Genomic DNA, 15,487 nt, shown 5'->3' with positions numbered 1-15,487 from the left:
ATATATATATATATATATATATATATATATATATGCAGTGGCACAGTAGGTAGTGCTGTCGCCTCACAGCAAGAAGGTCGCTGGTTCGAGCCTCGGCTGGTCAGTTGGCGTTTCTATGTGGAGTTTGCATGTTTTCCCTGCGTGAGTGTGTATGGATGTTTCCCAGAGATGGGTCGCAGCTGGATGGGCATCCGCTGCGTAAAACATATGCTGGATAAGTTGGCGGTTCATTCCGCTGTGGCGACCACGGATTAATAAAGGGACTAAGCTGAAAAGAAAATGAATGAATGAATGAATGAATATACAGTATATTATATAATGTTTATTATGTTAGAATTTATGTTTGTTCAGAGTTTAGCACAGAGAATTAGCTTTAAAACAGTACAAAATGCTTCATTTACTTTCGTGTTCATCCATTCACATTGCAGAGTCACATTTTCAAAATTCTTAAGTTAAGTGAATTCAGAGACATACATACATGCGCCTGTCAATGCTTAAATATTTTTTTTCTGTTTCTAGCTTGTGCATGCCAGGGCCTGTACTGTAGTGTTCTGATTTGAAAACAGAATCGATTCAGAATCATCAGAGAAAGAGATGCATTAATAGAACTGTTTTTTTTCTCACACCCTTTACTTTCTTAAATTGAACACAAAATTAACAATTAAGGAATTTGCTCTTTTCGATGCAATTGCCATGAATAGGCATGGAGCATTAAAGTACAGGCTTTGATATACCTTAAATGAAATTAAAGTAGTAACTGGTGTGATGTCATTTTGAACAAAATCAGGCCAAAATGAAGTTTGTTTGGAGTTTATATCTGGAGAAATAAAAAAAAAGTTTAAATTAGCTGATAAACACCTTCAAACTTGTGATGAAATTATACAGTAGATGTATTAGGTATATAAGGATAGGTGTATGATAATAATAACTAGATTATTTAGTCTGTAAAGGCTAGGCATTAGAAAAACATAAATGAGTAGCTGCCTTAATAATAAAAATATAAAATATCTTGAAGGGATAATTCACCCAAAAATGAAAATTCTGCCATCTTTTACTCTTCCTTAAACACAAAAGAAGATATTTTGAAAAACTGTCACAAGAAGGGACTGGAATCAGAGATGTAAGCATGACAACAGTTTATTATGGCAAGGTTAATCTGTACTCAATGGAGATGCTTTGAAGGATGTGAATGGATGACCAGATGGATGGCAGGAACCAGAGGGATGATGCAGAGAAGCTAGGCACACAGAATGATGTATTCGGGGATCAACGACAAACAGAGAAGGGACTAGGAGAAACCACACTTAGGAGAAGAAACACAGACACTGGAGATCACATGGAACGAGAGAGGCAAGTAAATGTGGAATACAGTAATAGACACTGATTGTGCTGCGAGTGCAACGGTATTTGGCAACAAGGCCGGACACTGAGTGAGGGTTGGTGAGGGGGGTATTTATGGTGCTGGAGGGAGTGAGGGGGTATTTATGGTGCTGGAGGGATGAGCAGGAATGGAGCACAGGTGCATAGCTGTTTAGAACTCATGTGATCGTGATCGGAGGGATTGTGGTGATTGAGGGTGGAAGAACTTGGCCTGTCTATGACCACTGACTTCCATTGTATTATCTACTTTTGTGTTTAACAGCAGAAAGAAACTCTGAGAGGTTTGAAACCACTTGGGGGTGAATAAATAGTGAAATCTTCAATTTTTAGGTGAACTGTCCCTTTATTTTCTTTTCCAAAGATGAAATGACATTCATTCAATCATTCATTCATTCATTTTCCTTCAACTTAGTCCCTTTATTCATCAGGGGTCATCACAGCGGAATGTACCACCAACTTACCCAGCACTATGGCCAATTTAGTTTATTCAATTTACCTATAGTGCATGTCTTTGTACTGTGGGGGAAACCGGAGCACCCGGAAGAAACCCATTACGTGAAAACAGGGGGAACATGAAAACTCCACTCAGAAATGCCAACTGACCCATCCGGAATGCAAACCAGAGACCTTCTTGCTGTGAGGCAACAGTGCTACCCAGTGCACCAACGTGTCACAATAATATCAATAATTAACTAATAAATAAAGTAAATCTTATGTCAAAAAGTCTTGTCTCATTCTCACAAACCCATCGTCTCATGACACCCCTAATAAAAAAACACTTTTCTTTCAAGCTGTTTTGGTGCTGTTGAACAGAATGTTTTTTTGAGTGTCTTCATAATGACATATACCTTCATTGCAAATGAAATAAAAGAAACAGGTGTCTTTGGCACTCAAAATCATTGACTACATGGAAAAATAGTCATATGACAACCCTGTCCAATTGACTTGAATTGAGGCAGCTGAGCTGAGCCACTCGCTCGATCCAGTGTGATTTAATTTCCTCCTCAATTAAGCAGACATCTCGCATTACCATCAACGTCATTTAGCACTTTACATGACTATGACTCATGGGTAAACAGTTGACTTTAAATGAGCCAAATTGGTGGGTTACTTGATGTTGCATAAAACTAGTATGTGACTGCACTTTGTAGGTGTTTAATGGCACTGAGCGTCCTCAGTTTTCCCCAGGTGGCCTCTTGAAGCCAATCTAACAAACTGTGGCACACGGCAGGCAGCGGCTCTGCAACCCACTTTCAAAATGTCAGATGAGAAACTAAGCGAATCACTGATTGGGAAAAAAAGAAGAAATTGTATGGCGGCATGTGCCCAGGTTGAAGGGAGAAGATGACAGGACAACTAATATGAAGGAGAACAATTTTAAAGAAGTGAAGTCACAAAATCAATTTGCTGTTAGCGATCAGCAAGAGCGTGGTTGCATAAATTACACCTCCTATTTCTTCTGCTGTCTTTCCCAATGTCCACGAAAACATCAGACATGAGAGAGCGACGGATAGCAGTTTTGATAATGACATGCATCCCAGGTCGATTTAATCAAGTCGGTGAAATTACTAAATAAAATGTGCCCCTGCTTCTTCCCCTGGGGTTTGATTTTAGGACGTCTTATTCGAAAGAGCTATCTTTGTGTCCAAAGTTGCAGGTGAAAATGTAGTATATTGCCTAAAACATTTTAGAATAAAGCACTGTTTCCATCTAGTGTCTAAAAGATAAGAAAATCGTAATTTCCTGATATGAACAGCACCAAATAACTGCAAAAAAGAAAAAAAGAGGAAGCCACGGTGTGTATATTTCTGTATGTATCTTATTTGCGTCTCAGATTAAATAAATTATTACATACGTTTCAGAATCATTGAAACAATATTTGAGAATTTGTTTGACTGATCCACTGGTTAGTCTATTTATCCACTTGACCTCTTGATGCAAAGATATATAGTGATTTTTTTTGAGCAACATGTAAATAATTGATTAAATATGTAGTTTATTTACATGTCATCCTATTGAATAAAACAACTATCAGACTTCATTAAGCTTACAGTATGTACAGTTGAAGTCAGAATTATTAGCCCCCCTTTGATTTTTTTTTTCCTTATTAAATATTTACCAAATGATGTTTAACAGAGCAAAGAAATTTTCACAGTATGTCTGATAATATTTTTTCTTCCGGAGAAAGTCTTATTTGTTTTATTTCGGCTAGAATAAAAGCAGTTTTTCATAAAAAAAAAAACATTTTAAGGTCAAAATTATTAGCCCCTTTAGGCTATTTTTTTCAATAGTCTACAGAACAAACCATCGTTATACAATAACTTGCCTTATTACCCTAACCTGCCTAGTTAACCTAATTAACCTAGTTAAGCCTTTAAATGTCACTTTAAGCTGTTTAGAAGTGTCTTGAAAAATATCTAGTCAAATATTATTTACTGTCATCATGGCAAAGATAAAATAAATCAGGTATTAGAAATGAGTTATTAAAATTATTATGTTTAGAAATGTGTTGAAAAATCGTCTCTCTGTTAAACAGAAATTGGGGAAAGAAATAAACGGGGGCTAATACTTCAGGGGGGCTAATAATTCTAACTTCAACTCTATATCTAATGCACACTTTTAAAATTAATAAGCTGGCATATTATCAATTGCATCCAGCATTTTTTAATGTGATCCCTCAAAATCCAAATAAAAGGGATGCAAGAGAGCTAATATGTCACATTACTAGAGGTAATTATTATTTATATGTTTGTTTGAACTCAGTTTCCACATAAATAAACAGTTTTTAACATTGATAATAGTATTTTTTTTCTTGACCATGTAATATGTATATTAAAGTGAGTTTTGAAAGATTGTGTTATATGTATATGTTATTATATGTATATTAAATATATATTTTCCTTCGGCTTAGTCTCTATTTCAGAGGTCATCACAGGGGAATAAACTGCCAACTATTCTGGCATATGCTTTAACCCAGTACTAAGAAACACCCCCACACACACACTCACACACTACTGCCAATTTAGTTTATTCAATTCACCTATAGTGCATGTCTTTGAACTGTCGGAGAAACCAGAGCACCTGGAGGAAACCCACACGAACACGGGGAGAACATGTAAACTCCACACAGAAACGCCAAGTGAACCAGCTGGGACTCAAACCAGTGACCTTCTTGTTGTGAGGCGACAGTGCTAACCACTGAGCCACATTTTGTATTATAATAAAATATTTTTTTCTGTCATTTTGATCAAAGAAATGAAGTTTATTAGATTATTGGAGACAGCTTTCATCATACCAATCCAAAAATCAATGTAATGTGTTTAATTGCGCTCCTCCTATGTATCCTTGACCTTTATTGTAATGTACATAAAGACATCAGATCTTGCCAATTAAAAAAAAGGTTAATTGAGTTAACTTGCAAATGATGATAACAAAGGGCTGCAGGCCAAAACAAGCTAGAATGCAAAGTGTGATATTTTTATGTTCAGCATAAATGTTGCATCATCTGTCTCAAAGTCACTTGTGTCATGATGCTCAGAAGGGAATAAATGAAGTAAAAATGCAAATAGTGCATTGATGACATTGCCGTTGAATGACTAATTTGAACAATGTCAGCTAATGGGGTTTTTAGACTTTAACCTCCATCTTTCCACTCCTGTGCTAGTTCCATAATTACCTGGAGCAAAGAATTTCTGGTTCATAAATTTAATTATCAGTCTGTATATTTTTATCATTCACCAATATCACCAATATTTAAACAGGTATTCACATTGTTTTGGTATTATTAATACAATAAATCCTTTTTTTATTTAATTTAAAAAAATTGTTTACATTTTCACCCAGAAAATGTTTGTTTTGCTGCTTTCAGATATCAACATCATTGTAAAATATTTGCTTAGTGCACCTTTAAGCGTTTAAGATGCCCTTTTGTGTAAAAAAAAGAGTTCCATAAACTTGCATTTGATTGTTTCTGCCACTAAGGGAGACTGTAGAAGTCAATGAAGATTTTATACTAAAAAAATAAACTGAAATAGGAAAACAAAACACATATTTAAAGTTCACACGTACAAAAAACAACAACAAATGTGCATTTGAAGTTGAAGTGTCACGAAGTCTTTTACCACTCTGATGATCTCTCGGTTTTAATTTTTTTTTTAATTGAGTTTTGAAGAAGAATTTTATTTACTAAACCTATATGAAGACACATTTAATTGGGTGAGTGGAGGGCCCTACGTATCTGCCATTATATATCTTTGAAAACAGGTGATAGGTTAAGGCAAAGGGGTCATAAAAGAGCATGAGAGAGGACTTTGGGGTGCATTGAGAACCATCTGTGTCAGAAAGGCATGAAATGTATGCAACATATGTTGAAACTGTCATGTATATTTGAAAAGACACACACTGTATGGGAGAGAAGAGTCCAGTTTAGATGTTTGAAACATAGATACTAGTCATGATTACCAAATGTGAACTGTATGTGGAAAAACAGTGATGATTATATTAGATCTGTACATTATAAGGGCCAACAAGAAGAGGGGTCTTTAAATAGGGGTCGTAAAGGAGTAGGAGCTGGGAGAGGCCTGTTGAACCAGTAAACAGCTGTGAAAACACAAAGGTGGGAGGAAGCAAGGATAAAGGGGATAGCAAATATGAGGGACATGGGATTGTCCTGGAGTGAGACTAGAGATGGGTCTGCTTATGGACGTTTCAGTTTCACAACATCAGTTTCAGGTCAAAATGGCCTGAGGGTTAAAAGAGTGGTTCATACAAAAGTATTTAAAGTAACAATATTGTAAAATTAAAACTAACAATAATGTAAAATTAAAAGTAACACTATTGTAAAAGTAAAAATATTGTAAAAAATCTTTCTTGCATAGACCGCCCATACCTGAATGTGTTGTCAGGAGCCACGGAGGTTCATTTTGATTTGCCCGTACATGGTTTTGATTTATTTTTTTGCCTGTATTTGGTTTTCATACCAGCCCTGCAGGCACAACATGACGTCATATTGATTTGGTACCCCAACATCGTGGGGACGTTGGATTTAGTTTGGACCTTGACGTTGTGTGGATGTCACCACTATTACATCTATCAGACGTTAGATTTGGGTCACTTTCCAACACAACCTAAACTTAACCCAATATCAACGTAGTTTGACGTTGTTATTGGACGTCAAAATAAAGTTGTCCTTAGACACTGGCTAGACATTGAATTTTGGTCACCTGACATCTAAATCTAACCTAATATTAATATTAGATTTAGGTTGTGTTATCAAATGACCAAAATTAAATGTCTAGCCAGTGTGTAAGGACAACGTTATGTTAATGTCCAAAAATGACATTAAATGACCAAAATGAAAGTGACTAAAATTCAGTGTCGAGCCAACATCTTAAACCAACTGACATTTATTCGTCAGGAATGGCAACCAAAATCCAATGTCTGACATCATAGTGGTAATGTCCATAAAATGTCAAGCTGTAACATCATTAGATGTTGATATTTGGTTGATTTTAGGTTGCATTGGAAAGTGATGAGAATTCACATCAATCTGACATTGGACACTGTCATCGGTCTGATGTGGGTTCTGACATCAACTCGATTTTCATTTCCACCCAAAATGCAACCTCCCCATGATGTCAGGGTACAACGTCAATCTAATGTCATGTTGACGTCCTGTGCCTGCTGGAGTCTTGTTGCCTTTGAAACCCAGTGTAAACAGCAATATGGACGATGGCCAGATATTCCTTTTTTTCTGATATTTACTTCATTGAATAACAAAAATATATTGCAGTTAACTGTACCTAGAATTCTGGGCCAAGAGCGGTTTGTAATTGTTTTGCGCCGTTACAGGCTCACATGGAAATACAACTGGAACTACTCTATATCCTGCCCTGTTTTCAGTTCAAATTACGTCAAACATCGAACAAAAATGCACATTTCAAAGCACTTCACGGGACCTTTATATAAATAGCAAATTGTACTTTTTGGATGAACTATTAAGGGATCAAATTCCTACCAAATGGATCACGGTGGGGGATCAAAAAAAAAAGGATAAATAAAAACAATTGACATTGCATGTAAAATTATAATGCGCAAAAATGAAAACTAAATGCAGAATAAGAAACAATGAGGTCATGTACCGTCTTAGATATTGGGTATGGTTAACAAACGTAACCATCCCCGCTGGCCGATACTGGCCCTATGAAAACCGTCTTGAAGACCAAAGGAGGGCTTGGTCGTGCACATAAGTGAAGAGCTGGGGGTGGGGGGTGAGGATTGGCAATCTGGTGTTGGGGATGAAATTGAACAGCGGGGGAGGGGTCAACGGTGTTGCGGAGGAAATTGAAGAGCGGGAAAGTGTTGGACGGTGTTGCGGACGAAATAGAAAAGCAGGGAGAGGGGTTGACTGTGTTGCGGACAAAATAGAAGAGAGGGGGGGGAAGAGGTCGACTGTGTTGCGGACGAAATTGAAGAGCAGGGGGAGGGGTTGATGGTGTCACGGACAGAAGTGAAAAGTGGGGGAGGGGTGGAGGGTGTCATGGCCGAAAGTGAAGATCGGGGGAGGGGTGGATGGTGTCACCTCCGAAAAGAGAGTGAAGAGCGGGAGGACTGGTTCAGGTGTTGCGGATAAATGTGAAGATCGGGGGAGGGGTGGATGGTGTCGTGGCTGAAAGTGAAGATCGGGGGAGGGGTGTTAGGATGTCATGGCCGAAAGTGAAGATCGGGGGAGGGGTGGATGGTGTCACCTCCGAAAGTGAAGAGTGAAGAGTGGGGGGACAGGTTCAGGTGTTGCGGATGAATGTGAAGATCGAGGGAGGGGTGGATGGTGTCGTAGCTGAAAGTGAAGATCAGGGGAGGGGTTGACCGTGTCACCGATGAAAGTGAAGAACGGGTTGATGGTGTCGTGGACAAAAGTGAAGATTGGGGGAGGGGTTGAAAGTGTCGTGGACAAAAGTGAAGAGCGGGGTAGGGGTGGATGGTGTCATGGATGAAAGTGAAGAGACGGGGGGACGGGTTCAGGTGTTGCGGATGAAAGTGAAGATCAGTTGCTCCTCCAACCACACAAAGGGTGGAGTCTAGGTCACTCCAATGCAACGCATTTGTTTCCAGGTGTTTTAGATAACATACACACCTTCAAATTACTTTTTTGATTTATGTTTATTATTTTTCGATCTGCAACTGCAAAACATTTGGGATTTTTATCTCATAAACGATCCCTTTAAAGAAGTAATTTCTACCCCACTAACCACAGGAATTAAATAGTGTAGTGTGTATCCAAAGCAGCATTTAAAGTCTCTCACCCAGAACGATGGCCAACATCTGCGTGGCTTTCTTTTCCTTGGAGTGCATACTTCTGCAGCGGGCCTGACTGGGGCAAACCATGGCGTGTGCAGCCCGGGGCGGCCGCAGGCTTGTGTGCGTGCGTCCGTTTGCCAACTTCTTCACTTCACAGCTCCTCACCGGCACCTGCTCCTCATCCCCACCTTCCTCCCCCTCGCGGTTTGCATCTTGTTCAGTGCGAGCAAAGGATGCCTGGCTAATGCTGCAGTAATTCAGCGTGATCACCGGAGGCAGCAGCGAGTTCTCGGCAGGTGCAGTTTGAGGCCGTTTGCGCCTCAGACAGTTGGCTAGGAGCCTCGGACGGATCACCTGCTCCTTGCATTCCTGAACAAGATAGACAGATGAAATATAAACATGCAAACTTTTCATGCGTATTTATTCCGGCAAGCATATCTGCTCTATAATTAATTAGCACAAGGACTCAAGCTGTCCTCATTTCCTCGAATAGAGTGATATCGTCTCAAGGACTATAGAGTTTTTCTGCTGCAATTTGAAGCTGATTTCACACTGTCTTGGATGGTTTCAGATTGCCGTATTTGACTTTGCAGTTCTTTAGGAAAGGGCAATGAACGAGTAACCCTCTGGCTACTGACTAAACATTTGTTGTTTTTTCAGCCATATCGTATTAAAATCTCTCATGTGTAATTTCCTATAACACAACCTTGCCATTGGATATAAAGAAATAATAAGAAGTAAAACTTGGTGCTACTGACAAGCTTACTGGTCAAAAAAAGATATGAAAAGTTTTGTTGTTTTCGAAAGAAGTCTTTTCTGCTAATCAAGGCAGCGTTTGTCTGAGAAATGTATTTAATATTATTCAAATTTAAAATAAGTAATTTAATATTTTTTGTAAGCTTGTTTCTGCCAAAAGAAACTAACTAATTTTACACTGCTAAACAACTTTTGAATCCAATCAGCCAATCCCTGGGTCTGCCGCAAGAACTTTTGTCTTATGCCTCATTCCCATTAGTAGTGACTTTGTAGCTGCCTGTCGCTCTGGGTGGTCACCTGCTGCAAACGCAGGTCTTTGTAGGTCTACAGCACGGATAATACAACTGGCCTCTGAGCGAGCTGAGAGAGGATCACGTGAGCTCAACTGATGCTCCTATTGGCTGTCGCTCAAGAAAGTCGCACTTCATTTGCATAACGTTGAAGGATTTTCAACTTTGTCGCGTTGCTCAACGCCCACCTGGTCGATAATGATCAATGTTGCTCACATAGATAGAGGTCGCCGAAAGTCGTTCACTCTCTGTTGAAATTAAGGGTTGCTTGTCGCTTTGTCGCCGGGAGTCGCTCGTAGTGTGCATGAGGCATTAGCTTAGAATAAATCATTAGCCTCTTGCTAAAAATGACCAAAGAGTTTCAATAATTATCCCATTATATTGACCTTATTCTAAAATGTCGCTGTATGCTCGTTTTTGCGATTGTTTTAGAACTTCCGTTTCGGTTGCCTATGGGAGAAATGACTAGGAATAATAAATGGCAAGCAAAAATTTACTTACTTTCTCTTCATCAAGTGTGTCCATGACTATACATACAAAGCAGAATAATATAATAAGAAAATATCAGTTAGCCTCATCTAGCAGCATAACGAGCTGTTTTGAACATCTTAAAATGAATGGAAGTGAATGAGACCAGAAGTCTCAAGCCAAAAGATTCAAATGGCTGTCAATACTAAGACTGACGGAAAATGAAAAGTTGTCATTTTCTTGGCAAATATGGCTAGAAACTACACTCTTATTCTGGCGTAATAATCAAGAAACATTGCTGCCGTACAATACAGCAGGCACAATGATTTTACGCTTGAAAATTGTTGGTCCTAGTACACAATGTAACTACAGAAGTGTTTCAAAACTTAAAGATTATCAAAACCCTTTGGTCATTTTTACGCGGGATGATAATGATCTAATGTGATTCAGTGATCAATGTTTAGCTAAGCTCAAAGTGCTCCCTCAAGATCCAGAGATCACCTAAATGAATTAAAAAATGGTAAAACTTAACTGTTTATCTTTTCAAAAAATGTGCGTTTCTTTACTGACCCTTCAGGCTTCCGTGTCACATGATTCTTTATGATAGATTTTAATACTCTGACTTGCTGATCATATTAAATAAAGTACTATATTATAATAAAATCTAAATATTAACATTTAAAATTTAAATAATATTAAAAATAATAAAAAATTAATCATATTTAAAAATATATAGCCAACTCTAAACTTCTAAACTCATTACTCTACAGTTCATTGCAAGTATCTTGTGAAAGTAAAAACTTTTTTTAGACAATTATTGTATAACAGTATATTTCCATTTTTTATTTATTTATTTATTTATTTATTGGAAATAGGTAAGTACCCTAGTGATCAACAGTTGGGTTTTACCTTTTTTTAATCAATTCAGCTGATATCTGGGTCTGCAGGGAGCACTTTTGGATTAGCTTAGCATAAATTATTGAATTGAATTAAATCATTGCATTAGATCATTAGCATGTCATTAAAAAATTCTGTTATTATTACGCCGGATTTACATTATAGTTTAAATTCTATCTTACAATTTTCGGTCAGTCTTAGTACACAATGTAATTACAAAAGTATCAAGCTGTAACTAGTGGACATATTCTCAATACTCTTTTTTTTTTTTAATTTTTGAGCGATATGCTAATGATCAAATCCATTTCAATGATTTTTGCCAGGCTAAGCTAAAAGTGCTTCCCTCCAACCTGGAGACCGGTTGAAAGGATAAAAAAAAAATGGCAAAGCTAAACTGTTTAGGCGGCTTGTAAAAGGAGCCTATATTTCCAAAAAAAATTGAATGTCAATTAATCAATATCTCACTTCTTTAAATCACAGCTCTGATCCAAACCTCATTCAACAGCTACACTAAAGACATGTCCTATGGCTCCTTACTAAAGCTTGTTACTCCAAAGTTACGTTTGAAGTGGCTGTCGTGGAAAGAGAGATCACCAGTGAGAGGAGTGAAGCACCAGCCGGAGCCGTGCGTCAGAGCTACATATACAGCCACAGGGATAAGAAACACTCCCGCTATGCTAAAATAGAAAGCTGCCAGCAATCTCAAAATACCTTGTAAGATTTCTTCACAGAGTCTGTTTCTCAGAGAAGGCTAATTTCATGCAAGATTAGAGTAGTCACACGCATTTCTGTACACGCATGCAGGCGCCCAATGGCATACGCACAGTTATCACATTGATCCTGATGGGGGAAAGGTCTCTTTTCTCTTTGTGAGCGTCGTCTTGTAAACACGTCTCCTGTGGAGAGATCTTAAAGAGTCAACGGGTGGAAAACAAAAGCAATGCAGAAGCATGTAAAGCAAATCTCTGTTGCCAGAAAAAAAGAGGGAGCACAGCCTTTTAAAATGTACAAGACAGGGAAAGATGCCAGAATCAAAACAAAGAAAAGAAGTTTCACTGAAGCTCACTGTTATCCCATATAGGAATCTGATATATGGGAATTACATATATGAAATTTAAGTTCATATTTGCATTTCACATATATAAAATACACTCACTGGCCACTTTATTAGATACACCTGTCCAACTGCTCGTTAACGCAAATTTCTAATCAGCCTATCACACGGCAGCAACTCAATACATTTAAGCATGTAGACATGGTCAAGACGATCTGCTGCAGTTTAAACAGAGCATCAGAATGGGAAAGAAAGGTGATTTAAGTGGCTTTAAACGTGGCATGGTTGTTGGTGCCAGACGGGCTGGTCTGAGTATTTCAGAAACTGCTGATCTACTGAATTTTCACGCACAACCATCTCTAGGGTTTGCAGCAGTTCTGTGTGCGCAAATGCCTTGTTGATGCCAGAGGTCAGAGAAGAATGATCAGACTGGTTCGAGCTGATAGAAAGGCAACAGTAACTCAAATAACTACTCGTTACAACCGAGGTCTGCAGAAAAGCATCTCTGAACGCACAATACTTTGAACCTTGAGGCAGATGGGCTACAGCAGCAGAAGACCACACCGGGTGCCACTTCTGTCAGCTAAGAACAGGAAACTAAGGCTACAATTCACACAGGCTCACCAAAATTAGACAATAGAGGATTGGAAAAAACGTTGCCTGGTCTGATGAGTCTCGATTTCTGCTGCGACATTCGGATGTAAGGTCAGAATTTGGCACCAACAACATGAAAGCATCGATCCATCCTGCCTTTTATACAACGGTTCAGGCTGGTGGTAGTAGTGTAATGGGGTGGAAGATATTTTCTTGGCACACTTTGGGCCCATTAGTATCAATTGAGCATCGTATCAACACCACAGCCTACCTGACTATTGTTGCTGACCATGTCCATCCCTTTATGACCACAGTGTTCCCATCTTCTGATGGTTACTATATTGTAAGGTTCCACACAATTCATTCATGTTGTCCTAACACAAATTGACTAAGTTAGCTTAACACTTTTAACGCATTTATGTGGATTGGACATAAAAAAATTGTTGTCCCAATAAAATCTCTAGAATTGTATTGTTTCAGCTCATTTTAAATAATCGTAGTTTGAACAAGTAAAAAAATATATATATATTTTGAGTGTACTAGCAGATTAACGCGCCTTGTCATAAATCATCTCAGATTCACTGTACTCAAATGGCCTCCACTGTCACCAGATCTCAATCCAATAAAGCACCTTTGGAATGTGGTATTCGCATCATGGATGTGATATTGTGATATGATGCGATATTCGCATCATGGATGTGAAGCAGACAAATCTGCAGCAACTGCGTGATGCTATCATGTCAATATGGACCAAAATCTCTGAGGAATATTTCCAGTACAATGTTGAATCTATGCCACAAAGGATTAAAGCAGTTCTGAAGGCAAAAGAGGGTCCAACCTGGTACTAGTAGGGTGTACCTAATAAAATGGCCGGTGGGTGTATACAGTATGTCACATATGCAGCATCAATTTCAAAATAAAGCGAAAATGTCTATTTACAAATAGTTTTTTCAATCATTGCAATTACAAATATGTACACATATGTTCAAATTATAGATATTACTAGTCAACATTTGAACTGGATTAAACATTTGATCAAAGTTGTCCTTAAACTATTAAACAACACCCATTCTTGTCATAGGACATTTTCAAAAAATTTTTGAATTACTTCAAATGGTAACTACTGTGTGATCATATGCGGCCATATATCAACACATACAGTTGAAAATATTAGCCCCCCTGTTTATTTTTGTCCTCAATTTCTGTTTAACGGAGAGAAGATTTTCTCTACACATTTCTAAACATAATAGTTTTAATAACTCATTTCTAATAAATGATTTTTCTAATCTTTGATGACAGTAAATAATATTTGACTAGATATTTTTCAAGACACTTCTATACAGCTTAAAGTGACATTTAAAGGCTTAACTAGGTTAATTAGGTTAACTAGGCAGGATAAGGTAATTAGGCAAGTTATTGTATAATGATGGTTTGTTCTGTAGAATATAGCTTAAAGCTTAAATATAGCTTAAAGGGGCTAATAATTTTGACCTTAAAATGGTGTTTAAAAAATTTATAACTGCTTTTATTCGAGCAGAAATAAAACAAATGAGACTTTCTCTAGAAGGAAAAATATTATCAGACATACTGTGAAAATTTCTTTGCTCGGTTAAACATCATTTGGGATATATTTAAAAAAGAAAAAAATCAAAGGGGGCTAATAATTCTGACTTCAACTGTATATATGACACACATGAAAAATTAACATTTGTAGCGAATTACAATTGTTGGGAAAAATTATATATGTAAATGAACATTTTAGCTGTGTTTTGTCATATTTTATTCATGTGAAATCCAAATAGGTACTTGACATATGTATTTTGCATATATTGCCATATATCAGATTTCTACATGTGAGGGATAATTAGCCCATTAAATTAGAATTAAAATTAGCATTAAGGAACTTAATTAACCTTAATATTAACAGAATTAATGATAATTAGGCCAGTCTGTATCTTCATCATCTATTATGACTTTAAGGCACTTTAAGTTCGCTACAGATAATTAAAAACTCAAGAAACCCTAATATATATGGAGATCAATATTAAAGAACAACCTACAATTTCTTACATTTTGAGGTCACTGCTTAGTCATGTTTGATGTTATTCTAACAGGAGTTAAAGAAAGTTTCACTTTTTACTTTTAAGTTGCATATTTTCTGAGGAATATAGTATATAAAGAACAGAAACGTTGAGATGAAGTAAATAAAAGGACACTTTTAGATTCCTTCCAGTAATTGACATTAATCTGGTGCTGATTTTCTCAAAGGTGTGCTCTAATGTTTTTAATGCACTTATTTAAAGAGTTGGACTCTCATGTTCAATCATGCTTCAGTATTTCTTTTCCCAAAATCTTGCTTCTAGGTTCCAACTTATTTTTCAAAAATGCTACCAAGGGTGAAAATTATTTTATGGATTCTTCTCCTGTAAAGTTGTGTGCACGACCAATACTCAGCAACAGATTTACACAGGATTTGGCTGAGAATGAATTACAAAACGTGGGCTTTTGGATGTGAGGGAAAGCTGATATTATTTAGCCCTTTCTCGTTTAAGTGAAAACCATCCACTCCCAACTTGTGAGATATTTAGAATGCATTACTTTTATATTTCCATGGAAATGTGTCTGGTTTATGACATGACACGCCACGGCCCCTTGCACTGCAGTTGAGAGAAGAGCTGCTTGATTTACAACACGTCAGTTGATCAGCTTCTTCTGAACTGCATTAAAGTAAGCAGCTGTTTGTAGTTAGACT

At 37.4% G+C, this 15,487-nt stretch overlaps 1 protein-coding gene across 1 annotated transcript in view; it reads right to left on the bottom strand.

Annotated features, from left to right (window-relative positions):
• Positions 1-15,487, bottom strand: part of drd3 (dopamine receptor D3) — a 38,593-nt gene that overhangs the window by 2,075 nt on the left and 21,031 nt on the right. The window contains exons 6-7 of the mRNA XM_056450949.1: positions 11,912-11,983; positions 8,682-9,045 (exon numbers count right to left, since the gene is read on the bottom strand). Coding sequence (XP_056306924.1) covers positions 8,682-9,045; positions 11,912-11,983 — 436 coding nt within the window. The remainder of the gene's footprint in view (positions 1-8,681; positions 9,046-11,911; positions 11,984-15,487) is intronic.

This window comes from Danio aesculapii, chromosome 24 (genome assembly GCF_903798145.1).
Source record: "Danio aesculapii chromosome 24, fDanAes4.1, whole genome shotgun sequence".
NCBI classification, from domain to species: Eukaryota; Metazoa; Chordata; class Actinopteri; order Cypriniformes; family Danionidae; genus Danio; species Danio aesculapii.
The sequence above is the reverse complement of the archived record's forward strand: the minus strand, read 5'-3'. Positions and strand labels throughout refer to the sequence as shown.